General features: G+C 32.7%; 3 protein-coding genes and 1 long non-coding RNA gene across 4 annotated transcripts; 1 reads left to right on the top strand and 3 right to left on the bottom strand.

Moving 5' to 3' along the window:
* Nucleotides 1–2,864: 2,864 nt before the first annotated feature.
* On the bottom strand, nt 2,865–6,788 carry Polr3H (RNA polymerase III subunit H). The gene is made up of 4 exons (XM_088266610.1): nt 6,598–6,788; nt 6,327–6,510; nt 5,429–5,569; nt 2,865–4,601 (listed from the first exon to the last, which is right to left on the bottom strand). The coding sequence occupies exons 1-4, from the start codon at nt 6,706–6,708 to the stop codon at nt 4,378–4,380; spliced, it is 660 nt and encodes a 219-aa protein (XP_088122736.1). The 5' UTR covers nt 6,709–6,788; the 3' UTR covers nt 2,865–4,377.
* A 346-nt stretch (nt 6,789–7,134) lies between these two features.
* Nucleotides 7,135–12,435, top strand: LOC148305490 (tether containing UBX domain for GLUT4). Its single transcript, XM_088266630.1, has 8 exons — nt 7,135–7,323; nt 7,494–7,686; nt 7,803–8,028; nt 8,517–8,901; nt 9,006–9,203; nt 9,740–9,899; nt 11,117–11,309; nt 11,975–12,435. The coding sequence occupies exons 1-8, from the start codon at nt 7,237–7,239 to the stop codon at nt 12,141–12,143; spliced, it is 1,611 nt and encodes a 536-aa protein (XP_088122756.1). The 5' UTR covers nt 7,135–7,236; the 3' UTR covers nt 12,144–12,435.
* A 112-nt stretch (nt 12,436–12,547) lies between these two features.
* Nucleotides 12,548–15,157, bottom strand: LOC148305489 (uncharacterized). The gene is made up of 4 exons (XR_015838152.1): nt 14,473–15,157; nt 14,102–14,182; nt 13,854–14,022; nt 12,548–12,956 (listed from the first exon to the last, which is right to left on the bottom strand). It is a non-coding gene; the product is annotated as an uncharacterized LOC148305489 (long non-coding RNA).
* A 1,996-nt stretch (nt 15,158–17,153) lies between these two features.
* LOC148305488 (uncharacterized) lies at nt 17,154–21,868 on the bottom strand. The gene is made up of 3 exons (XM_088266618.1): nt 21,437–21,868; nt 19,966–20,136; nt 17,154–19,468 (listed from the first exon to the last, which is right to left on the bottom strand). Exons 1-3 carry the CDS (start codon nt 21,621–21,623, stop codon nt 17,829–17,831), a joined length of 1,998 nt encoding a protein of 665 aa, XP_088122744.1. The 5' UTR covers nt 21,624–21,868; the 3' UTR covers nt 17,154–17,828.
* Nucleotides 21,869–23,683: the final 1,815 nt, after the last annotated feature.

The following is a 23,683-nucleotide window of genomic DNA, read 5'->3' as shown; positions in this document are numbered from 1 at the left end:
TATTCACCTCCTAGATCCAGGAATCTAGAATGCAAGACTAATCATGCTGCTGTCATATAATCATGATGAGACACATTGATGCGATGAAGTGCTTTATGCACGACTTAGGTGCAAATGAAAAAACTTTTAAAATCCTTTCATAAAAAATCAAAAACACATTTTTGATTAACATAAACACCCCTTTAAAAACACTTAATCAAAAGCCACGGAAGAGTTTTCAAAATTAATAATACTCAAAGATGCGTAAAGTTTATAAGCACAATGAATTTTATGAATTTCTATATAATTTTTGGTAAAAAAAGAGAAGATATTTTATGAAAATGGCGCTTTATGAATTATCCAAAATTATTATTATTAATTGTTATTAACTCATGGAATTTTTAAGTTTCACAAACTGGTCCTAAAACACAGTAGATATGAAATAATTTCATTAATTTTTATATATGTATATATGAATTCAGTTAAACTTAAAAATAAAAAAAGTTTTTTTAACTTCATAAATAAAATTTAACATCAATGAATTCCCAAACATTTATTTTTGCATAGTTGATAGGTCAGAGTAGTCGGGAAAACTACAAATAATGCAAAATGTCATTGCTGTTATAAAAATATTAATTTATGACATCTTTATATTTTACATTTGAAAGACATGTACCCATACAAACTAATTGTTACCTTTAACATTTTTTTCAATGATCTTTATAAAACATTATTTCAATATTATTTTTTGAAAAGTGTTACAACTAGAACTCCTGCTTGAGGATTTATTTATTTAAAGGATTAAATCAATGCTTGGCGGTTTTAAGTGTAATTCTAATGGACCAAAACTCTTGCATTTTAAAGTTAATACTACAGTTTTAATTTTGAGTTCCTTAATGTATTAAAAACACATTAAAATATATACACCCAACGACTTGAACATGTTTGCTCAAAAAGAAATAAATATATGTATTTGCCTGTCATTAAAAATAATTGTATTTGTCCATGCGAAAACTGAACTCAGATTATTTATCAATTCCATTATTTAAAACTAAAATATTCTTTTGAAATTACGGGATGAAAGGTTTTCATAAAAGAAAGCTCCGTTTTGTACAATGATAATATTTGTTTATGATTATAATAATAATGTTGTAATGCCTGGCTCTTTGACAAATAGAAGTGAATATTATATAGCGTAGAATATATTATTATAGTGCCACGTATTCCATTTGAACTAAGGGCTATGTTCGTGAATGATTGTAGATATTTGTTTCTCGTAAATGAACAAAAATATGTCCATCTTGCCTTTCCTGTAATCTATGCTAAGATGAAGGAATTCCTTCCATGCAAATATAAATAACACGATGCACATAAAATTCACGATAATTCTAAATGTTAGATAACTGTGATTGGTGATGTGGTGTTAAATAAGATTATGAATGTAGATATTTCATATGTGAAAAATTAAGTGTATTAATTACAAAAAAATGTACATAATGGCAAATCAATTTACATAAATTATAATCCTGACACAAAAAATCATTAAAAAAAATATATTTTTGCTTTAAAACTATTGCTCATGTCGAAGCAACCGGGCTACATGTTGTTAACCAAATAAAATAAAAAATGTTTTTACTTATTAAAGTAATTCTTTGAATCCATAAAACTATACTTGGAGTGGTACATACATGGATTCACGATTTGGCTTATAGTTATTTTTTCAAATTTGTAAATAAGAATTTCAAAGTCGTAAAGATGCTATTGGCATTTTTTTGGGTTATTATACTGTGTGTCGATTCTTTCTTCTTTCCAACGCTTCGGCCACCATTGTTGAAGCCATCTTGAGTGTACCCTGAAGAGAACCTCAGTAATACTCAGCAAGAACTATGATCAACACATGACGTAAGAATGTCAGCATATTATAAATTATTTTCTCAAAATTGTAATCAAAGAAAAATATTTGTTAACCGAAAATTCGAATTTGAAGTTTTGTGTCTAAATCTAGTTTTTTTTTTATATTTCTAATGTAAAATATTTGTTTTGTGATATACAAGGTATTACTTTCACAAGAGTAATATGTCTGTTGGGTTATCGTAGGTGTCAATTTCAATTCTCCAAAGGAAGGTTATATCAAGATGTTTCATTTACTTTCAACAGTACCTCATTTACTATTGTGACATTGACTTACATCAAGTCTTTTGTTATCTTTACAATGACTTTTTTGTTTTAGCTTTTTTTATAAGTATTGTTAGGTTTTTCTCTATTTGTTATTTCTGTTTTAAGTCTAAGTGCAATGATAGATTTAGAACCACCTACCTATACATACCTTTCCTTTAGATCTATAAAAATCTTATATGCTAATAAATTCGTGAAAGAAATAAATTGTTTTTTATTATTATTATTACACAATCTTCTATTTGACTATCATTATTGTATTGTTGGTGTGCCTTAAGGAAATGAAACAGATTTTTTTTTCAAAATTTATTTAATATCCTAGTTTTAAATACTAAACACAATATATACACAAATTATTTACTTATAACTACATTAGAAAATATATATATATTTTTGTAACTGTATAAATACAAAACATTTTATTATAAAAAGCTGACAAGTCAAAAAACAAATGCATACTCATATAATTATTAATAATTTATACTAGTCTATGTAAAAAAAAACTCACAACTTGTCAACTTGTTTTACTCGGCATCATAAATATATAATTTAAAAAAAAGATAAACAACTAATCTTTACGTAATTTAAGCTAATAAATTACAAGTAATGATGAAATTGAGGATGTTAAAGCTGTACGATTAGACAAACTTATCTTGATTGTAAAAAAATTAAACTTTTTTTGATGTTTTGGCATAATCGAATCATTATCATTTTTCATTTTTGTATCACCAACGACGACATTGACACCCCAACCAATTCTAGAAAAAGGTTTGTGAAAATGGATACCAGGGTAGAGATAATCAGATTATTATTCACTTTCACCAACTGTTCAGAAAAATAATGGATAAGAAGTTGTAAATACACAATTAATATAATTAGTATGCACATATCAGATAGGCGGGCGACTAGGAACAGTTACGCGGTTGACCAGCCTACCGCGGTCGACGCTTTAACCATCCCTGATCTACACAAATGTGGTTCTAGAACGAATTTCTACCATTTACAGATAGATAGATTTTTAAACAATACAGTGTAAACGTAACTTACGATGGCTATTGCAAGACCAATTCAGAATACTTTTGTTTTGAAGTTTTGTAACACAATATCTGTCGTGAAACAGAAAAGGGGCACAAGTCTAACATATACTATTAATTAATTTTATTATTACCAGTATTACCCAAAAAATATTTTATCTTATATTACAGTTACAATCCGCCCCCATTGTATAGTGGTTAACGGTTATATGTCTACCATGCCGGGGTCAAGATAAAAATAAATGTTTTTTCACTCTAATGTTTATTTTTATATTGCCCTGGACTGGTTGCTGAAGCGCAAGATTGATCACCTTGTTCTCATATAATTAACAATCAACTTAACATTGCCTCAATTTGATTCGGGGCTCACTGGAACATTGGGTGCCGATAAGGGTCATTAGTTGTGGTACATTAACAGTGTCTATGAAAATATAACTTAATAAATAATGATTGACTCCATATTACTCTATTCCAAAATGTTCTAGTTCCTATCCGCAGCCAGTGGTGCATAGGGCACAGCATCAGATTGACATGCCGATAACCAATCATTAATAAAGAGAAAGTGACTCCTGGAAAGGTTCATGGAACTAGGAGTGGAACATATCTTATGGTATAGAGATGTTCTAAGTTAGGGATATCACTGGTATGTGGGAAAGGAAATAAATAAGGAGGAGTAGGTAGGAAAACAGGAAAGCAGCAAAGGCTAGGGTACATGGGGTCACATACCAGCACTTGTAAAACAACATTGTGTAGGACAAGCTATTGTTATGGTATATTAGTCTTTTAAAGAAAAATATTCTTGTAACCCTTATCTGCACCCAATAATGCATAAGGCACTGCATCACATTGACGCAGTGTTATCTTGATCGTTACTTACACAAAGGCGAGATGATCACTCCTGGGCCTCAAGGCCCAGTGCAGTGTAATATTAAATAAATATTAGAGTGCAAAATCAATAATATTTATTATTGATTTTATAAGGTCTCGGGTTTGTTTTCCAGGGGGGGCCCTCCAAAAGGCTAGCTAATTACGCTAACCATTACACCACGGAGGCGGACCATTATAGTTCCATATACTGTATACTGCATTAGTGGCACATGCTAACACATTGATTGCTAATCCATTTTCGTTAACTGTCCAAAAAGATTAATTTGTTTTTAAGCTTATGGTGAAAATATATTTGAAAGAATCACTCTTCCTCAGGCTCTTCCTCCGGTTCCTGTCCTTCCGGAGCCGTGTTCTCCCACCAGGTGAGCAGCCCGAGGCCGGGCTCGTTGATCCCCGCCATCAGTCGGTAGGGCACCCTCGCCGATCCCTCTTCCTCCGCCGCGGCGGGCCGGTCGCTTCCCGGGGGACCCACGGGAGAAGTCTCCTGGAAGCTCTCCGAAATAACACGGAAACGGATTGTCTCACCTGATGATAAAATACTTATTAGTGTCTGAGTAAATATCATCAAAATAAAAGTCACAACTAACACAAATTAAATTAGTTAGGGAGGTATTTTTTAATCCCTATTTAGGAGAAAATAATTAAGATCTTTCTTGGAAGATATTGTGTGAGGAAAAAGTAATTTCGTATTTTGTGCCCTTTTTTATCAACCAAGTATATCTCGTTCATTATTGGTCACATCCGACCATACGATACGGCGTTGTAAAGATGTGAGTATATTACCACAAATGCTTTTTGACAGTATTGCGCTTGGTGGGTTCAGTTGTGAACGATTGCGCGTCAAGTATGGAGGTCTCAAAGGAAGAAATTTGACATATTTACATTTTGACTACATGACAAGGAAAAACGCGTCGAAAGCAATAAACAAATTAAATAAATTAAGGTGAGGAATAGTTAAAACCAAAGACTAGAAGATTGCGCAGTAATATAATTAAGTTTTCATTAATTGATTCGGCAGTCACTTTTTGGTAAAATCTATCCATTTTTAATTAATGTTTTACTTAGTAAATACCACTATTTTGAAAAATCTACTGTGACACGTATTTCGATGCATTCCGCATCATTTTCAAACACCGTGTTTGAAAATGATGCAGAATGCATCGAAACACGTGTCACAGTAGATTTTTCAAAATAGTGGTATTTACTAAGTAAAACATTGATTAAAAAAGAATTAGGTAATAAAGAATACTAAATTACGATAAAATAAGGATGTAATAGACAGAGTAAGATGATGAAACAAATAATAATAAAATAAAATAAAAGCGCTGGAAATTAATTCCAATATTATTTACCAGCATCCATGAACAGGTCGTGCGTATCTCCATCTCCAACGGGATATTTCCAAACCCACGCCTGTTCCGTCTCATCGAACTGTGATGGATGCTGGAGCCCACTGACTGGTATTAATATATCATCGAAAAACCCCAATGTTACTGGAATCATAAAGTAAAATCATATATAACATATTATTTTTTGACATTTCATCAAAGATGAAGAAGAATATGGAAATCTGGGCATTTACGGGGCTTACGACCGTCATAGGCTGGTTTGAGTGATCACTTTACACACGTGTAACATTCACCAATTCTACCCATTATTCAATAATGGGTAGAATTGGTGAATGTTACACGTGTGTAAAGTGATCACTCAAACCAGCCTATGACGGTCGTAAGCCCCGTAAATGCCCAGATTTCCATATTCTTCTTCATCTTTGATGAAATGTCAAAAAATAATATGAAAATAACTCCTGTAATTGGAGATAATCCAGATTTTGTGAACAAGTATTTGGACACACTCAAAATGTTGTACATATATAACATAGTTTAATAAAGTAATAAGATTCACATACAGCGCAGTAGGAGCATATAATAGGTATTTAGGACAGGAATGCAAGGGGCTCTACAGACAGCGGCAGCACAGACAGGTAGCTCGAAACATTTGACAATTACATGGAACCAAACTTCGGATCCAGAGCAGGTAATGTGGTACAGTTTGGTTATGTTCACAAATATTTACAATGATAATCGTTGAGTTGTAGTACCTATAAAACTATAGGTAATTAACTATAGGTAATCTAATAAACATCAGAAGTGAACATTTGTCCTGTCGTGGCAATCAATCATAAAGCTGATTCACTGCATTTATATACAATATATAACACATGAAAAAATCAAAAGATAAAATAATTACCATGAACGCCTTCTCTGCTGCAGCTTCTTATTTTACCGACTAACACCTCATCCAAAACAGGCCTAAACACAATGTATCTAAAATTTACTTCCGTGTGTGATGCGCCGTCACCGGGAAATATATAAGAATGGCCTAATTTAGTAATATCAAATAACGCGATACACAATCCGACATTCAAAACAACCTGAAAAAAAGAACACAACTTTTAGTATCCACTTTCAATGAAATATCTGTAGAAAAACAAAAGAACTAGGTTATGGTAGACCCTCACTTTATTGGCTAATTTTCTATTAAGTTCACTAGTAATTGCATCGGTTAATTTTAAATTAAATAAATCAGGGGGTATTCGCGTTATATGTTTCATCTCAGCCAACACAAACATCTTTAATGTGTTATTATTTTTGAAACCATTCAAATGTGTATGAAAAAACTCAAGACTCAATACGTCAAAAACATGTTGTATAAAATAATTTCTATGGATAACAACTGTCAATTCAAACAGTGCTGCCATTTATATTATTTTCCTTATAGGTAGCTGTACACGAGCGTTTTTTGTATTCGTTTTTCCGAATAGTTAAAATAAAATTCCAGAAATCATATGACAGCTTTGTGTATATAAACAATTATTACTCAATAAAAACAAATAATTCAATACAGGTAAGTAGTTTTTTTCAGGTTTCATGCATTCACAATACAGCTAGTTTCGGTAGGTCTCTGTTTTATTTATTTTCTAATAGACACACTAAATTGACTAACTTCATGTGTATTATTCGATTCACTTCTTTGGCGGGTGGGTTAGGAAAATTCTGACATATCAAAACTGACTTTTCTGAGTGGTTGCCGACAGTTTTTTTTTCTTCTTATATTTACATTAATTAACTTGATTTCGGAACCACTGTATTCATTCAAAATGGCAAACAATTTATCCGTCGTTGTGTTGACTCCAAACGGCAGGAGAAATACTGTCAAATGCAATCCAAATACAACAGTTCTGCAGGTAAAATTGTATATTTTATGAATATGTCGAGTCACTAACGTATGCGTGATAAACATTTCGATATTACATACTCCTGTTTTCCCATTTATTACTCATTTCAACATTACCTACTTCTTTGAAATTTGAAAACTTGGGCAATTTTCTCATTTTAAAATTTATTTCTGTTTTAGATTCTAGAACAAACTTGTGCAAAACATGATTTTAGACCAGAGGAATATGATCTAACTCATCATAACCATGTTCTGGATGTGTCTACAACATTGCGATTCTCTGGGTTACCAAATAATGCTTTCCTCGAAATGGCCGAGACTAAAAAGATCAGGAAAGAAACCGAAGTAGTCATAGGGCTACAATTAGAAACGGGTTAGTCGTCATTTTTAGATAATCTTATTTTCTTCATAGATTTAGTGGATATATGAGAATTTGGGAATATTATTTATCATGGTTTAGCATTATTCTTTTTCTTTTGGGCTTTGCAGGAGAGCGCGTTATGGGCAACTTTAGCCCATCCACAGACCTTTTGAGCATCCTTACATCTCTAGCGCCGGATAAATGTGCCGCTGAACTCAATCCCGTGATAATATATATGAGACGGGAAGTTTATGGAATAGATTTACTAAAGGAAACAACACTGAAAAGTTTAGGGCTCACTGGGGGTCGAGCTATATTGAGACTCATACATAGAACTCCTGAACAACTTAAAGTGTAAGTACATGTTTTAATCTAACCAATTCATTTCTGATTGTTTTACTTTCAACTGTAAAAAATCTAGCATCGGTGTTTAATACTACATGTCACATATTTTTCTCTTTATATTTTATGACAACGAATGCCAAAATAAATTGTTGCCTTTACATTGTGTACTTAAAAAAAAAAATCGTGATCGTTTTAAACTTATAAAATTTATGGACCAACAAAAATTAAAAGGACCAACAATTTTAAACTAAATAAATTTACATCTATTTCAAATTTTCTTTAAAACAATCATTAAATTTAGGCTTTTAGTCTGAACAATAATGTAAGTAGGTAAGTAGTAAACAGATACTTTTACTAAAAAATAATAAGTCACTGTGGCAACATTAGGAATTTGAAAATATTCCATTTTCAAACATAATTGATTTTGACACCAATGAATGTTTAAAATCTAATATTCTTAAGTTTATTTTGTATTATGAATTAATTTATTATTTTAGGCAGGCGAACGTATCTACCCCGCTAATTTCAAAGTCGAAGGATGTTTCTGAAATTTCATTTAACACATCATCCGTTCTGTCATCGACCAAAGTGTGCGAGCCAATTGAGAATGAGCCTGTGCTGCAAATGGATGTTGTAGAAACTGACACAAGCAGCTCTATTTTACCGTGCGAAAGTAGCGTGCTCAATGAAACGATTGTAAACATTCCTAATTCTTCCTCTCTAAGCAGCAACGATGCTGAGAAAATTGACACTACCGAATCTAACAATTTGTTAAAAGATTGTGATGTTTCTAAAATGGAAACCGATTCTTCAGTCGCATCCGATGTTGTTACAGAAGATAGTCATCAAGATGATTCGCATCTAGATGAAGAAATTATTGTGGTAAGTACCGAGTAAACCATTCCAAAGGACCTATCATTGACTGGTTTAACTGATCATTTTAACAGGATCGCCTAGTTTTCTATGTAACACTTGTTAATTTTCAGCTTGGCGAAAGAAATGCCTTGGTCTTCTCCCAGAATATGGCTTCAAGATTACCTTACGATGATATGCCTGATGATTTTTACGAGCTTACGGTGAACGAGGTCAGAAAACTGTTTAGTGATTTGGGTAAACGGAGAGAAGAATTGGAGAATATCCCGCTACAAACTGAAGCTTTGAAAAACTTGGAGGTGAATCGAAGAGTAAGCATGCACCACCGTCTATAAGATACCTACCAATATTTATTTATTAATTATTATTTTATTTTTTTCTAATATTTTTGTATAATGTTATTTAAGTTAATACTTGTATAAGACCACTTATTTGAGTTTACAAATGTAAACACTACTAGTTTCAAGAACTACAGATGTTCTAATCAACAGATGAAAATACAAACATCTGTATTTTCACCTGTTAAAAACATCTGTAGTTCTCGATTTATTGTAGTCATTTTTACATTAATAAATTTAAAAAGTTGTCATATACAAGTTTTTTATTACATAAATCATCATGATATTCCACAAAGTTAGTGCCAAATCAGTAATAAATAACTTATGTAAAAGCTTTCTATTGCATATATTTAATATGTTTTGAGCTTTATTTTTGATTGGCAAATTCTGAATAATTATTATTATTTTGACATCTTGATGATAATGATTATATAAATTCAGCCTCTAAATATTGCACTTGTTTAGTAAACATATTTTAACTCTAGACTTCTCATAAACTTCTTTTGCAGGTGATAACACAGCTCCATGATTACCGAAAAGTGATTTTGAGAGTTTTATTCCCGGATCGGATTGTCCTGCAGGGTACATTTGGACCCCTAGACACCATTCAAACTGTTATGGACTTTGTGAAGGATTACTTACAAAACCCTTCTGAAACGTTTGATTTGTGTAAGAATCTTTCTCTCTCTTCAAAATGTATTAAAAATGTATTTTTTTATTGGTTTTTCTACAAACGCATGTACACATGGATAATTCAAAAACTATATTAGAAGCACATATGGTTTCTTAGTACGGTATATAAATTTTGTCGCTGAAATTAATTTATCTGTGAAGGAATATCTCGAGAAACTAACTGTTTTCGAAGGAGTGACTAACTTCTGCGTGCGTACCGCCCCAACCATAGGGCCATAAAATATCAGGTCAGGTAGCGAGTGGCCCCACATTTGGGGTGTAGTGATTATTTTCAGATTATGTCAGGATTTGGACTACTAACAGCGCCATCTATTGATGTACAACACAATTAAATATTATATTGGCTAGTTACCTGTTTTACCAACTGAATGTTTTAAATGTCATTAATATCTTGTTACTCGAGAGGTTAAAACAATCCAAGGTGACAAATTAAATGTAATGGTAGAATAAAAAATTTAAGCGGACCTAGCATATTTTATAAACTACTACCATTTCTTAAGTCCATACCATAGCCAGCAATTCAGTCGCTGGCCGCTTGTGACTAGTAGGTATAGTCAGTTCCATTTCAGCGAGACCCTTTCGGCTTTTAAAATTGCATGATTTCCTTCCAATACTGTACTTGGTCGAAATTATAAATTGTCATATACTCTTTACATTTATCTGAAAACCTTAATTACAAAATTTTATTACGCACATCTATCTGGTTACTCAGAATTAACGATAAGTCCACATAGTGTGTAATCCTACGTGTAATGTTACTAATATGTATATAGACGTCGTAATCGTCAAATAACGTTATAGGTGTTGAATTTAGTGTGTAGATTAACACATTCAACATTAAAGCCAAAAAGCGCCAGAAAAAAGCTAATTAGTTGTTTCATTCTTATATAAAATGCAGTTCCACCAAGAAATGTCAGTAAATAACTGAAATTCCTCTTTTTTAAAAGTGATTTTGTTTTAAATAAACATTGTTATTTAATAAATAAAGAAAGTTTATCGGGATAATGGATTTATAATGTGTTTATTTTTTGGTTAATAAAATGTAAATATTTAGGCAAAACACTTCTTAATTAGCTCGAGTGTATAAATGTATTATTTGATCTATTTATGGATAACTCCTTTTGTCAAGTCCTCCTCAAGTTTTACTTGTAACCCGTATGGAGCGTACTCGCTGATATTTTTATAATTTTTAGATGTGACTCCACCGAAGGTTATTTTGGGACCTGACATGACTTTGGTTGATTGTAGCCTAGTTCCTTCAGCGCTGATATATTTTGGTCCTCACGTTGCGGAGTCCGAAATTTCCAGCACTCAATACCTCAAGGACGATATCCTTTCCAAATTAACTTCCCCTGAGGCTGCATCATTCTCCGCGTCAAAATCGAGGTACCTTATTATTGCGCAACTAACTTAAATATAACTAATATAACTTTAGCAAAAAAACCGACACATACAGTGCCAGTTCGCAGATCTGAACAATTTTGCGGCTCTGGTGACGGCGAGCAGTTGATGCCAGTTTGCGTGATTTAGCCCTTGAGCACCAGTAAGGTTCGTTGGTTCGAAAGAAAATACCTGATTTTTTCAAGCTAAAATAAAAATTTCATTTATTGATTCGGCAGTCACTTTGTGGTAAAATCTATCCATTTTTAATTAATGTTTTACTTAGTAAATACCACTATTTCTTAAAATCTACTGTGACACGTGTTACGGTGTTTGAAAATGATGCGGAATGCATTGAAACACGTGTCACAGTAGATTTGAAGAAATAGTGGTATTTACTAAGTAAAACATTAAATTAAAATAAAAATGTTAAATTATTCATTCCTTACTGAAACTCATAAGCTGAAATTCCCTTTTTTCTCAAAATACTCTACTGAGTACTGATTACTATCCGAATGGCCCCTGCACGATTTACATTCGGATTAGCAAACTGACACTGTATTTCTAAAAACTTATATGCATAGTAAGTAAACTTACCTGATCATTAATTTTATTCACAAGCATTTTATAATATATTATTATTATACTATGTTATTTCTGATCTGTTACAGAGGTATCACAAAAATGAAGGAAACCAATTCTTCTGATCTGGAGCCTTTACCATCCGTAAGTGGATATATCGGGAATAGGAAAGCTCCCCGCACCCAACCCTTCAGCGTGCCGGGACCTTCCAGGGTTAAGGATGGAAAGCTTCCGAAATGGTTTAAACCCTCCAAATAAAATGAAGAATATATCTACTGAGGGGCACACAAGTGTCATACAGCAGGCTCAATTCACCGGGACTCAATTAACCAGGAACTGGATTATTTTAAAAAATTGTTGAGTTAGGTACCAAAATTCTAAAAAAGGAAATGACACGTTTTTCATTACTGTACAATGGACCGAATGGATTGTGTTCCTCTAGAAGGCAACAGATCAATTTTTATTGCACCCCCTCACGTTTCCTTCACCAACTGCTATTTCATATCTGTATTCCATTTACCAATAAAATTATATTTATATTGTGACACATTTTTTTTATTTAACAATTTTTTAGCTATGATTTTAACTTCATAATATGGAAGGTTGACTGTAGGTTAAAGTATCAGAATTTTTTTCTTTCAATTTAATTGGATTAACCGGAATCGATTTAATTTATCTTAATTAATACTGGGGTGTATATAATTGTATGAGGAGATGCATGAATGTGGAAGAGGCGAAGAAAGTTTACAAAGACAGTGGTGTGGGATTAGTTAGTTAATAAAACCTTACTGGTAGCGACTGAAATATCAGCATTCTATATTTAACACAAAATTATTGGAAATTCAAAATGAAAGTCTTTTTCGAGACACATTATTAAGTCAAGTATGCTTAATCAATTATTACAACGATCTTATTAATCTCTTATTTGCATAACTATGATAAAATATGTAACTACTGTTCCAGTTAAGTTGTATAGAAGCGTATAGTCGATTGGGAAAAGTTTACAGGCAGAGAAGTATGGAGCGCGGCGTGTCATCATGCGGGACCATGCTTTCAACTTGTGGCAGTCTCCTAAAAATACAGATATGTTATTAATTGACATCCAATTCTGATTTATGATTACTTTATTTATTTTCAGTCATAGAAGGTTTACAAAGATTAATGAATCAAATTGACATAACCCTTAACAATAAAGGGCTAATAAAATGTGTCTAAAATCAAATACATATATGATTTTCTCTAAAAGTAAACGATTGCCAGTTGCACCCCTCTGAATGTATTAGGAAAGGTTCATGAATATGAATATCTGTATTGTTGGTTTAATGACCGGTGGTACCATCCCCAAAAGATTAAAGTCAGGATAGAAATGGCGAGAAACTGCTTCTCAAAGTACTTGACCCCCTAAGTTATAATAACTTGAGCCTTAATCTGCGCAAGAGAATGGGACATTTCTGCATATTTTCAGAACATCTCTGTGGTGTTGAGTTACTCAAGCTACCGGAAGGAAAATTAAAGGATTCGAAATGTGGTGTTACATATAAAGAATGCTCCAAATATCACGGTTATAGCTATCCATTTAATATTTTACTCTTACTTGGCAATACATATATAAAAATAGCGGTATTTACCAAGTGAAAGTCAAATATAATATAAAACATACTTATATTCTAGCTTCAAAACATGAGAGAATGGATCTACTGTAAAATTATATCGCTGTTTAGAGCAGCTGGAGACAGAGTTAAAATTGCCACGATAATTGGCAACCTTCAGCGGAGAAATATCAATGTTGAAAAAACAATCTCCAAATGTCACCCCTAGCAGATTTCTTGTTTCACCTCCAAAACCCCAGACACATATAATATCTACTTTGAGAATCATAGTCTAAAGTCTATAGTAACAATAATAAATCACCCCATTAAAGTACATATTACATTTTGTTTTATATAAACTTATAGATTCTTCTATTACCAGTGCCTTTGTAATACAAGATGATGTCCAGAATACCCGATGTTTTCTTCGCCTCAGAAACAGTGAGCTCACACACTGATGTCACAAGAAGCAAGATGACTATCTCCAAAACTGTGTAGTTTAGGGAAGTTAAAACCGGTTTTATTACGTGCATTTCTTGAAATTTTATCTGAAATATTTTGATTTTCTTCAGTGGTATTTTTTTTATTACAAATTAATAATTTTCTCATAGATATATTTTATATTACCATTTCATTTGTTAGGAACATAACCATAATTCTCAATGTCCTTATAATTGAAAACAATCCGCTCAGCGATGCCAATAAATTCTAAAAGAAACAAAAAAATCTTATGATTTAGTCAACTATTAACATTAAAAGTACATATTACTATTTTTAAATTAAAACTACAAACCAGTTTTAAAATCCAAAGAATAAATTAAACACCGTAAAAACTCGCGCATATGTCTGTCATGATACACAAATGTGTCTACCATGAGACTATTTATATTCACGATTTGGTGATACCCAGGATTTAAAACATTTCATTTCTCAAAATAAATTCAATTTTTAGATAATCTATTTAAAACATGCAATAAAAATAACCAAGATTTTTTTACCTGAAAGCTGAAATTATAATTGCACAAATCAGCACCGTCGCATAACAACATGTACACCTTCATTAAGCGGTCTTCATTAAAATATATTTTATTCTCCACAGCTTCCTTACCCAAACCTTTTAGTGTTTTGGTTTTCAAAATAATATTCTCAATATTTGAACTTTCATCGGAGTCTAGAAAGTACGGAGTATCCTTGGTTGTGTTCTTTACGAGGCCAAAATTATTTCCATTTAGTAATTGAAAATAAACTCCGAGCTGAGCATTTAGAATTACAAACCGGCTCCATAATAGGTAAAGTGCGATAACAAAGTGTAGAGTCGCGAGTATGTTTATAGTGTAAAAAAGATAATTTATCATGTATGCGAATGAATGATCATAATCGAATGATACGGTCCAAGTGTAGAAATCAAATGAATGAAACAATATTGGTATTACTACTGCAGGAACCAATAACAGGATCACGAATTTCCGTAGCGTTTTATGCAGCGCCGGTCCATCGACAGCAAGCAGAGAATCGATCTGTTTATAGATGGTATGACTGCGGTTGCATGCCGCAATGTTGAAAAATGTATTGAAAATAACATTATACATACTGAGAACCCAAATAGTACACAATCCGAGACAATCCGTCAAAATAACTACTTGAGGTATGTGATAATACACAAACTGAAACCGCAACCTGAAAGTGTACACCGTACCGATTATTGAAAGAGTGATAAAAAATAAGCAACATATTTTTCTACTCCAATTGTTGGATGCGGTTTGCTCCAAAAAAAATAACTTGAATAAAAGTCTGACCGGACCCCAAGGATCTACTTCTTGTGAAAGTATTTTGCCTTTTATCATATTACTATTGTTACGAATTTTTAAATAGGAAATTGAAAATGTATGTTTGAATTGGAGCAAACCGTGTAAAATAAATTTTGACTGAATACACCTACCAATAATAATTGGTTGTGGTCATACCTTCTATTTACTTGAATATTTTATAAAGGTAAATTCAGTGGTTACCAAGCAAGGTTATTTTGTGGTTGAAAAAAAATTATTCACTTTAAACAAAATGTAGACGCATACAACATAAAGGGCGCGTTAATCTAATTATGTACTTTAAAATGAAAGGATTTATTGCATTTCAACTTTCAAGAAAGAGAAGCTTTAATTTTTTTTGTCAAAAACCATTGGGGGCAGATAAGTCACATTGTATGCAATGTTAACTTGATCGTTCAATTATATGTAAGAAAGGGTAACCAGTCCTGCGCTTCCCTTTGTGAAAAATCTCTTTGACCCCCTGGGAATCAAACCCAGGGCCTTCAGCATAGTAGCTAAATCGCTGATTATTGTACTGTAGAAGCAGACAGTAATGACGATAAATATCCATGAAATCATTTAGGCTTATTTTTTTTATTGTTTTGAACACTTTTTTTCATGAAAACTACTCAAACTACAAAACTACTTTTTTTATTACAATAACATTTTCAATTATAATTTTTTTAGATTAAAATAAATATCAAAAAATTTTAATTTTATAAATGTTTTGCACATCTGAAAAAATCCTTTGCATGAAAGAAGTTTCATGAGTACTTCAATAGCTCTGTATAAATTTTTTTTTTAATTTATGTAAATTACATACTTGTCATGAAACAATTACTGTAATATGTTCTTTAATAATTGATTACTGTATTGATTTTAGTTAATGAAATTACCTAGCTCAACCAAAAAACTAACATTAAAACCATTTTAGTTAATGAAAAGGAAACGGTGAAAATACACAGTGGGGTAAAAAACAGCTGTTATATCATAATTTATAATTTCGTTTTATTTATTTGATTGCTAGTGAACTATGAAGGACATCTTCAAAGTACTCAAGTACTAGTACTCTATGCCAAATAAATAAGCTAACTTAAGTAAGTACACATACTTAGTACGTTTTCATTATTAGTGGTTTTTAAAGTGATGTAATTCACCAAATAAAGGTAAATTATTTTCTAAAGGAAATATAACACTAACCATCTCTCTAATTAGCAGTGGGTTTCTTAAGAAAGGAGGATGGAAAAGGTAAGAATGAAAAAATACAATTCGAGTGTCTGCAACTTTCACATTAAACTAAAAAAAACCCTGCTTGAATTGTCTGATATTCTTAAGGGAATCGTATCTATAAAATAGCAACTTATACAAGCTAGCTTGAGTGCGAGCGTGCAACCTGAATGCCCCAGTCAATGCAGCTATCCTCCCTTTCCTCTCCCAATAGTACTTACTATTTTTCTTACACTTTCTTCCTCTTGTAGTAATGTCCGTGACCCAGAGCTCATTCACTTACATCATCTGCATCCCATTGAACATAAGTTTAGTCTCTATAGACTATAGCAAGTCTCTATAATCTATAACAAGACTACACTGTCTACATATAATCCCAATCAAGTCAACACCTCATTGATTCAATGCAGTGTCCTATGCACCACTTAGCCCCAGGAGGAGTTAGTCTTCATTTTTGTTTTAATGAACTTGGTTTGGTAGCATAAAAATGTATTTGATAATTTGAAATGTATTTCGAGTGTAAGACAAGCATAATATTTAAATAAAATGTTCCAAGAACAAAGTATAATAAAAAGCACTTGAAAATATAGGGATATAAAAAACTTTTTTTTTTAAATTTCAATATTTTATTATAAAATATAACATTATTTTTTTGTGTACATTGAGAAACATTAATAAACTTTTTTTCATACAAAAATTTATATAAAAATACTTTCAGGTTTCAAATAGTATTGTCATATAACACATTCACGGACAATATGATAGTTTGAAGCCGTAAGCATAAGCACACATTTCAAAACCTAAATAAGACAGCATTTCAAAACCTGTAGATACTCAAATTAGCATTTCTATGTTGTTTTTACTAAAAAAAAACATGATTTAGGAATTAACAAATTAGAATATCAGCCAATATGCAGAACACATGACATCTGGCAATTCTGGTGAGCATTATTTGAGTGACCAATAAACATCAGTGACACCTTTGTGGTAATTGAAACTTTTTATCTGTTTTCCTTAAACTGCGGCTTATCGTAGGACACAATATCTAATTCAACAGTATAAAAATATAACCGGAGTGCCGACAGTTGTTTTGTCTTTGGAGCACTGAAAACACATTCTTTCGTTCCCAAATGAGGCTTTATTATCGACGGCTATGGCTATCTTGGCCATGAACCTGTTAATAACAACATATTACAGAATATTTATCAAAATATGTCAATGTGGCGTAAAATACATTAATATATCTATTATATATTAATATTACTATCCCTCATTAAAGTGAGTACCATTATTTTAAATAAAATCATTGTAATTAATAAATCTCAATACTTGTTTAATTCCTGAAGAGTGAAAATATAAACACTCTGTTGGATATACTGGGTCATGAATCCCAGTTGAGATTTCCATAATAAATAATCCTCAACACTAACAGGAGGTGTACACAAAATATCAGATTTAGTGTTTACGAAACAACCGCGGCTCGCTAAATTCTCATTACTAAAAGACGGTGTGGTTACCTTTTTTTCTTTACAATTTGTATTACTGATTTTCTTAGGTTGTCTTTTATTTGCAGATCTGCATTTGCGATCATCTGTTGTTTGATTTTGACTATCAAATTCAGAAAAACTATTATTTGTAAAATGACAAGAATTGGTAAAGTTTCCACTATCTTCATGACCGCTGTTAATATGATCTGAGTTATGATGATAATTTTTTGGGGAAATTTGATCACCTTTTGTATTATCTACAAGTTTGGAAAAATTTTGAGGAATGCAGTTGTTACTATTTACATTAGATTGGATATATTTAAGTATGTCACACATTGGCGCAGAATCACTGCAGTTTTTTAAAGAAATTTCTGTAGTACCTTCGCTTTCATCGGTGTTCTTAAAATTATTTAATGACTCCAGCAGAGAATCAAAGGTAACGTGAGATTCATTCTCGGTTCGAAACCCATTTAGGGAATCTAATAAATTATCAAAACTGTCTTTATTAGTATCGGAGCTTTGAACATGTACCATTAAGTCTATAAGATGATTTTCAATGCGCGTTTGCTCGGTAACTTCCGCAGCTGGAATGGCTAGTTTGGGTTGCGAAAATGTAGAAACATGGTCAGAGAGCACTCTCAGCGGTTTGATCTCTGGAGATGTACCGAAACTTTCAAATAACGACATAAACTTAGATTCTTCTCCTGCGGGTACGATGGTGATAGCGGTTCCCCTGGATCCGTATCTTCCAGTTCTCCCTATGCGATGCAAGTAAGTAGAAAGATTATAAGGGATATCTAGATTGATAACAAGATCCACATTAGCGGCGTCTATACCTCGGGCGGCCAAATCTGTGGCTACCAAAATTCGGCAAGCATATTCCTGTAACTTTTGCAGGCTCGCTAGTCTCTCTTCTTGAGTTTGAGAGCTCGCCAGATACTCCGACGGCCACCCGCTTTTGGATAGTTGTGCGCACGTATTGCGAGTTCTCGTTTGATAATTACAAAACACTAAACATTGTTTATACGGGACCTCGGAAAGTATCCTTTTCAGTTCTTCAAAATTGATGGCATTTTGTCGGACAGAGTAAGAATGAGAAGCCACAACGCACTTGAACTGAGTCACTCCTATAAGTATAGAGGTAGAGTAGGGACAGATGTGAGACGGGGATCTCATATACAGTGTCAGGAAATCCCGAAGTTCCGGGGTGTATGTAGCACTCGTCACTATGACCTGCTTTCTCTCGGGGAGTAGGGAGTATATATAATTAATGTCATACTGAAAGCATTCTTCCATGAGTTTGTCGGCTTCGTCGAGTATGACGAGGCGCACAGATTGGAGGGGAATGGCTTTACACTTGATGAGATGCTTCATACGGCCGGGACTTCCGACGAGAATTTGAAAGTTTTTGCCGCGCAGGCGTTGAATTTCTTCACCCATGTTTGTGCCTCCCATTACGACTTCAACTTCTAATCCTACAAAATACAATAAATTAGCACCATTCAAAATGTGTAAATACCTGCTTTAATTACAACAAACATTGAAATAACTCAATAATTTATTCATTTTACCCCTTTTTTAAGTACATTAGTACATATGTGCAAATGCATCATTCCTTATACTACATTCTACGCAAGAAAGTGCAAATGCACTAGTCCCTTAAACTCTTCATTGCGAACTCCATTTTCTACACCATTTGAAAATAAGATGGTGCAAAAACAAGAGAAAAAAATAACTATTATTTAACGGGGCAATTTGGAATTTCCCACATCCCTCGCATGCATTTATTACTCAGTACTATGCGCTGAGAGGTATGCGGAAGATGACTAAGACAAAAAAAAGCAGTATCACAAAACTGTTGATTGTAGTGCAACGATTGTAGTGTCAATTCGATGGGTATGCACCACCTGGGTGCAAATATGGGCCAGAGAAAGGTTTTTTGGTAACTTTTATTCATCAGATTTGTATTTACCTTTATAGGCAACTCCCAGTGATTTAATAACCTGTCCGACTTGAGATGCTATCTCTCTTGTTGGTGTAATAATGATAACTTGGCAACCGACAGACATAACAAGCATCTCCAGGGCTATTATTCCAAACACAGCTGTCTTCCCAGTTCCTGACTTCGCTTCAACTATAAGATCTGTAAAAACAAACAATTCATAACAATAATAATAAAAAAATGCTAGAATTCATAACAAAGAAGGGTCTGAAACTTTCTATTTTTTTTATTAAAAACAATGCATGGTCACAACTGCTGCCAAAAAAAGACAATTCAATTGGTTAGACCATCGAATCTGCATGCCTCCCGAGAGCCTTGATCAAACTGGATGGGTATATTTGGTACATTAAAAGCATTGATAACTTTGTGGTATGGTAATATAACACTCTCCTTTTCATTCATCGTTTACTTTGTGTAATACCACTTTTATAAACACTTATTTGTGACTACCGGTTTCGAAAATTCATTCCAGCAAAATAAAATTATTACAATCTAACATTTGTATAAAAATAAAAAAATCCAAAAAATTTCATATTTTTAATTTTTATACAAATCGCTCACTCCTTTCACCGTCATTTATCAAAAATTGTCAATTTTCAGCCGTGCATGTTTTCAGAATGCCCAGGAAATGTACTAAATCCCAGCAAAAGAGGCATATTTTTAGCATAATATTTACCCGCTACAGGGCAGAAAGTGTTGTTTTTGCATTTTGAAGAAAAGGTATTGTTTAATTATTTTTTTAAATGTAAAAAATATTTTTCAAATGGAGAAAAAACATTCAGGTTTTACCTAAAAAGATCTGTTGCACAATAAAAAGTTCAATAAGTGGCATGATATTTATTTTTAATAAATATCAATAATAATTGCTTTTTTTTTCAATAACAATTCCATTTTATTTTTCAATAATAATTCCATTTTATTTTTCTTTAAAAAGGATCTCCTGAAAAATCAAGTTTTTTTATATATGACGTTGTTGAAAGGAGTGAGCGAAATGTCAAATCGTAATAATTTTATTTTAATAACCTGTTGATGGAATTATTTTCCGAAACCGGCAGTCACAAATAAGTGTTTATAAAAGTGGTATTACACAAAGTAAACGATGAAGGAAAGTGTTAAACTGGATAGGAATTGGATGACTTTTTACAAGGTATCCGATTCCCATAACCAGGAACATACACTGTTGAGAATTCATCGACAGTTCTTGTCCAACTCATGAGACACGAGCCTGGCTTGGAAGGACGCAAAGAAGCAGGTAACCAATACAAGAGTCCGGATTCGTAGATTTAGGCGTAAAGTAAGAAATAAAACGTTTGTCAGTGATGTCCTTAAGAGAAAATAAATAAATTCAAATAATTTATAATGTAGAGTGTGTGCGTTTAGGGGCTTTCTGGATTCAGGAACAAAATTCAGAAAGCTAAGCAAGGATTCTAGAAATACTTACCAAATCCACATTTTCCAAGCGGAAGAGCTTTGAGCTGTATGGGTGAAGGCTTCCTAAAACCGCAAGCTTTAAGTCCCGCAAGAGTATCCTTCGATAGCAATAACCCATCAAAAGTAACATCGTCATGTGTTACAATATCTTCCGTTCTTTCAGTTTCTTCGAGGTTGTGAGCAATATGCATAGCCATATTGCTATTTTACTGCAAGAATTAATGGAAATCGCAACACAACTAATTAATTATACTAGGATCCACGAAAACCGCAAATTCCAAATATTTTCCTAACGCCGGCTCGCGACACTGACGTTTGAAAAAACATCACAGATTAAAAGCACTCGATTATTGACACTTCATGCCAAATAGTACCATGGTACCAAGTACTATATAAATTAGTTAGTCTGTGCCAAGTACCAGGGGGGGGTCGACTCGTAAACGTCAGATTGTTCAAAAAACGACCAGAAATGACGAGATAACACCAACCACTAACAAAAACACCAAAACGGGAACGAAGAATACGAGATACCAACAAATTGTTCAAATATTTCAAATAAATATAGACAAACTATGGTTATAGACAATTATCGATAGAAAAATAGAAATCCGTAGGTGCCTACCTATTGCAGCGTCGATTATATTGATATTTTTGTTTTATTATGTTGCTGGTAATTATTCTTTTATCTTCTTACTGTTGGTTACAGTTATATTGCGGGCAATTTAAATTAGAACCGATTTCGTTTTGAGATTTGCTCTGCTACTCTACATACATCTGCTTTTATTAATTTTTATTTTCAATTTAATATGTATCATAATTTTTATTTTCAGTGCCTTCAAACAACTTGGATAATCCATTTTGACCTGCCGGAATTGAATCTGCATTTGCTTTTTATCAATTTTTGATAGTGCATTATTATTTTCAGTGCCTTCAAACCTATATAATGGGTTATAAATGTATTGTTCCTGGCTGCCCTTCAAGGAAAAATAATTCAATAAAAAATTTTAAAGTTCCTAAAGGTAAGGGTGAGTTATGGTATAGGATAATGTTCCCATATTTGACGGATATTAATAACTTTTTAAATATAAAAGATCCTCGAATTTGATCTAATCACTTCAATGTCAGTGACGTTGCACGTAATCGTTTAAAAAAAGGGGCTTTTCCTAACCATAATCTGCCTTTGCCTTTAAGTTTTTTCAGCAATATTATTGATATCCCTTGTTCAAGTGAATCAATTTCACCCATTTATTTCTTGGATGTGTGCAGCAATTCTAAATTTATAAATAATCAATTAGATAATGTTAATAATCGTACTTTCCCCACAGGTGATAAAGAAAACAGGGTTCCTACAGTGGGCTCTCTTAAAAAATGTTCTTCCTACTCCGTCAGGTTCTGTTCTTCTACCAAATACATCCACTGAGACTGATCACGAAAGAATAAAAATATTAGAGTTAGTTATTCAAAATCTAAGTGAAGATTTAAAAAAAAAAAATACGTAATACGACAAATTTCAATATAAATAGCATTTAACCTGAAAAATGAATGATAAATATTTCGGCGGGTGGATTCGACATCTAGCCGCGGCGAAGTCACGCCCAGCCGGGAGCTTAGTACTTCTAGCCGTCTACGTCACTTCCGGCCCCTGGCGAATATCACTTCTAGCCCTGAAAAACCGAGGCAGTTGGCGGTCTTTATATAAATTAGTTAGTCTGTGCCAAGTACCAAACCTATACTATCCAAAGACTAAAAACTGTACTATATTTATAATTAATTAGTCCGTGTATGGTACGCAGTTCGTGTGTATAAATAGGTATGTACTACGTTCTAGGGCTACGTTAATTATCTATTTACTAACAGTACCCAGCCACATGTCGCTGTGGCTCAGTTTCATTAAATGGAAAAGAAAAAATAGATAACACGTAACATGATTTTGTATGTGCATAAGATGAGGACCGTAAATGCTAATATATATTTGCATCTAGATTAGATATAAATCCTGCACTCAAATATTTCATTGGAATGGATTGAACGTTGTATGTTATTTATTACACATATCTACATTGATTATTATAAATATAGATCAAGATAGTTTAATTGCAAAAAAAAAATGAAATCCAATCAAGTGGATATTAGGGGAGAAAAATTCCTCTAAAATAAATATATTTATACTTCGAACAATCACATACTTTTATCTCAAACTGTTTTGCACATATTATTTATTTTCCTTTGAAAACTATTTTCAATTCACTTTTTTATT

Source organism: Brachycentrus maculatus, unplaced genomic scaffold, assembly GCF_059751285.1.
Source record: "Brachycentrus maculatus isolate JH-2025_06_01 unplaced genomic scaffold, ASM5975128v1 h1tg000272l, whole genome shotgun sequence".
Lineage (NCBI taxonomy): Eukaryota > Metazoa > Arthropoda > Insecta > Trichoptera > Brachycentridae > Brachycentrus > Brachycentrus maculatus.
The sequence above is the reverse complement of the archived record's forward strand: the minus strand, read 5'-3'. Positions and strand labels throughout refer to the sequence as shown.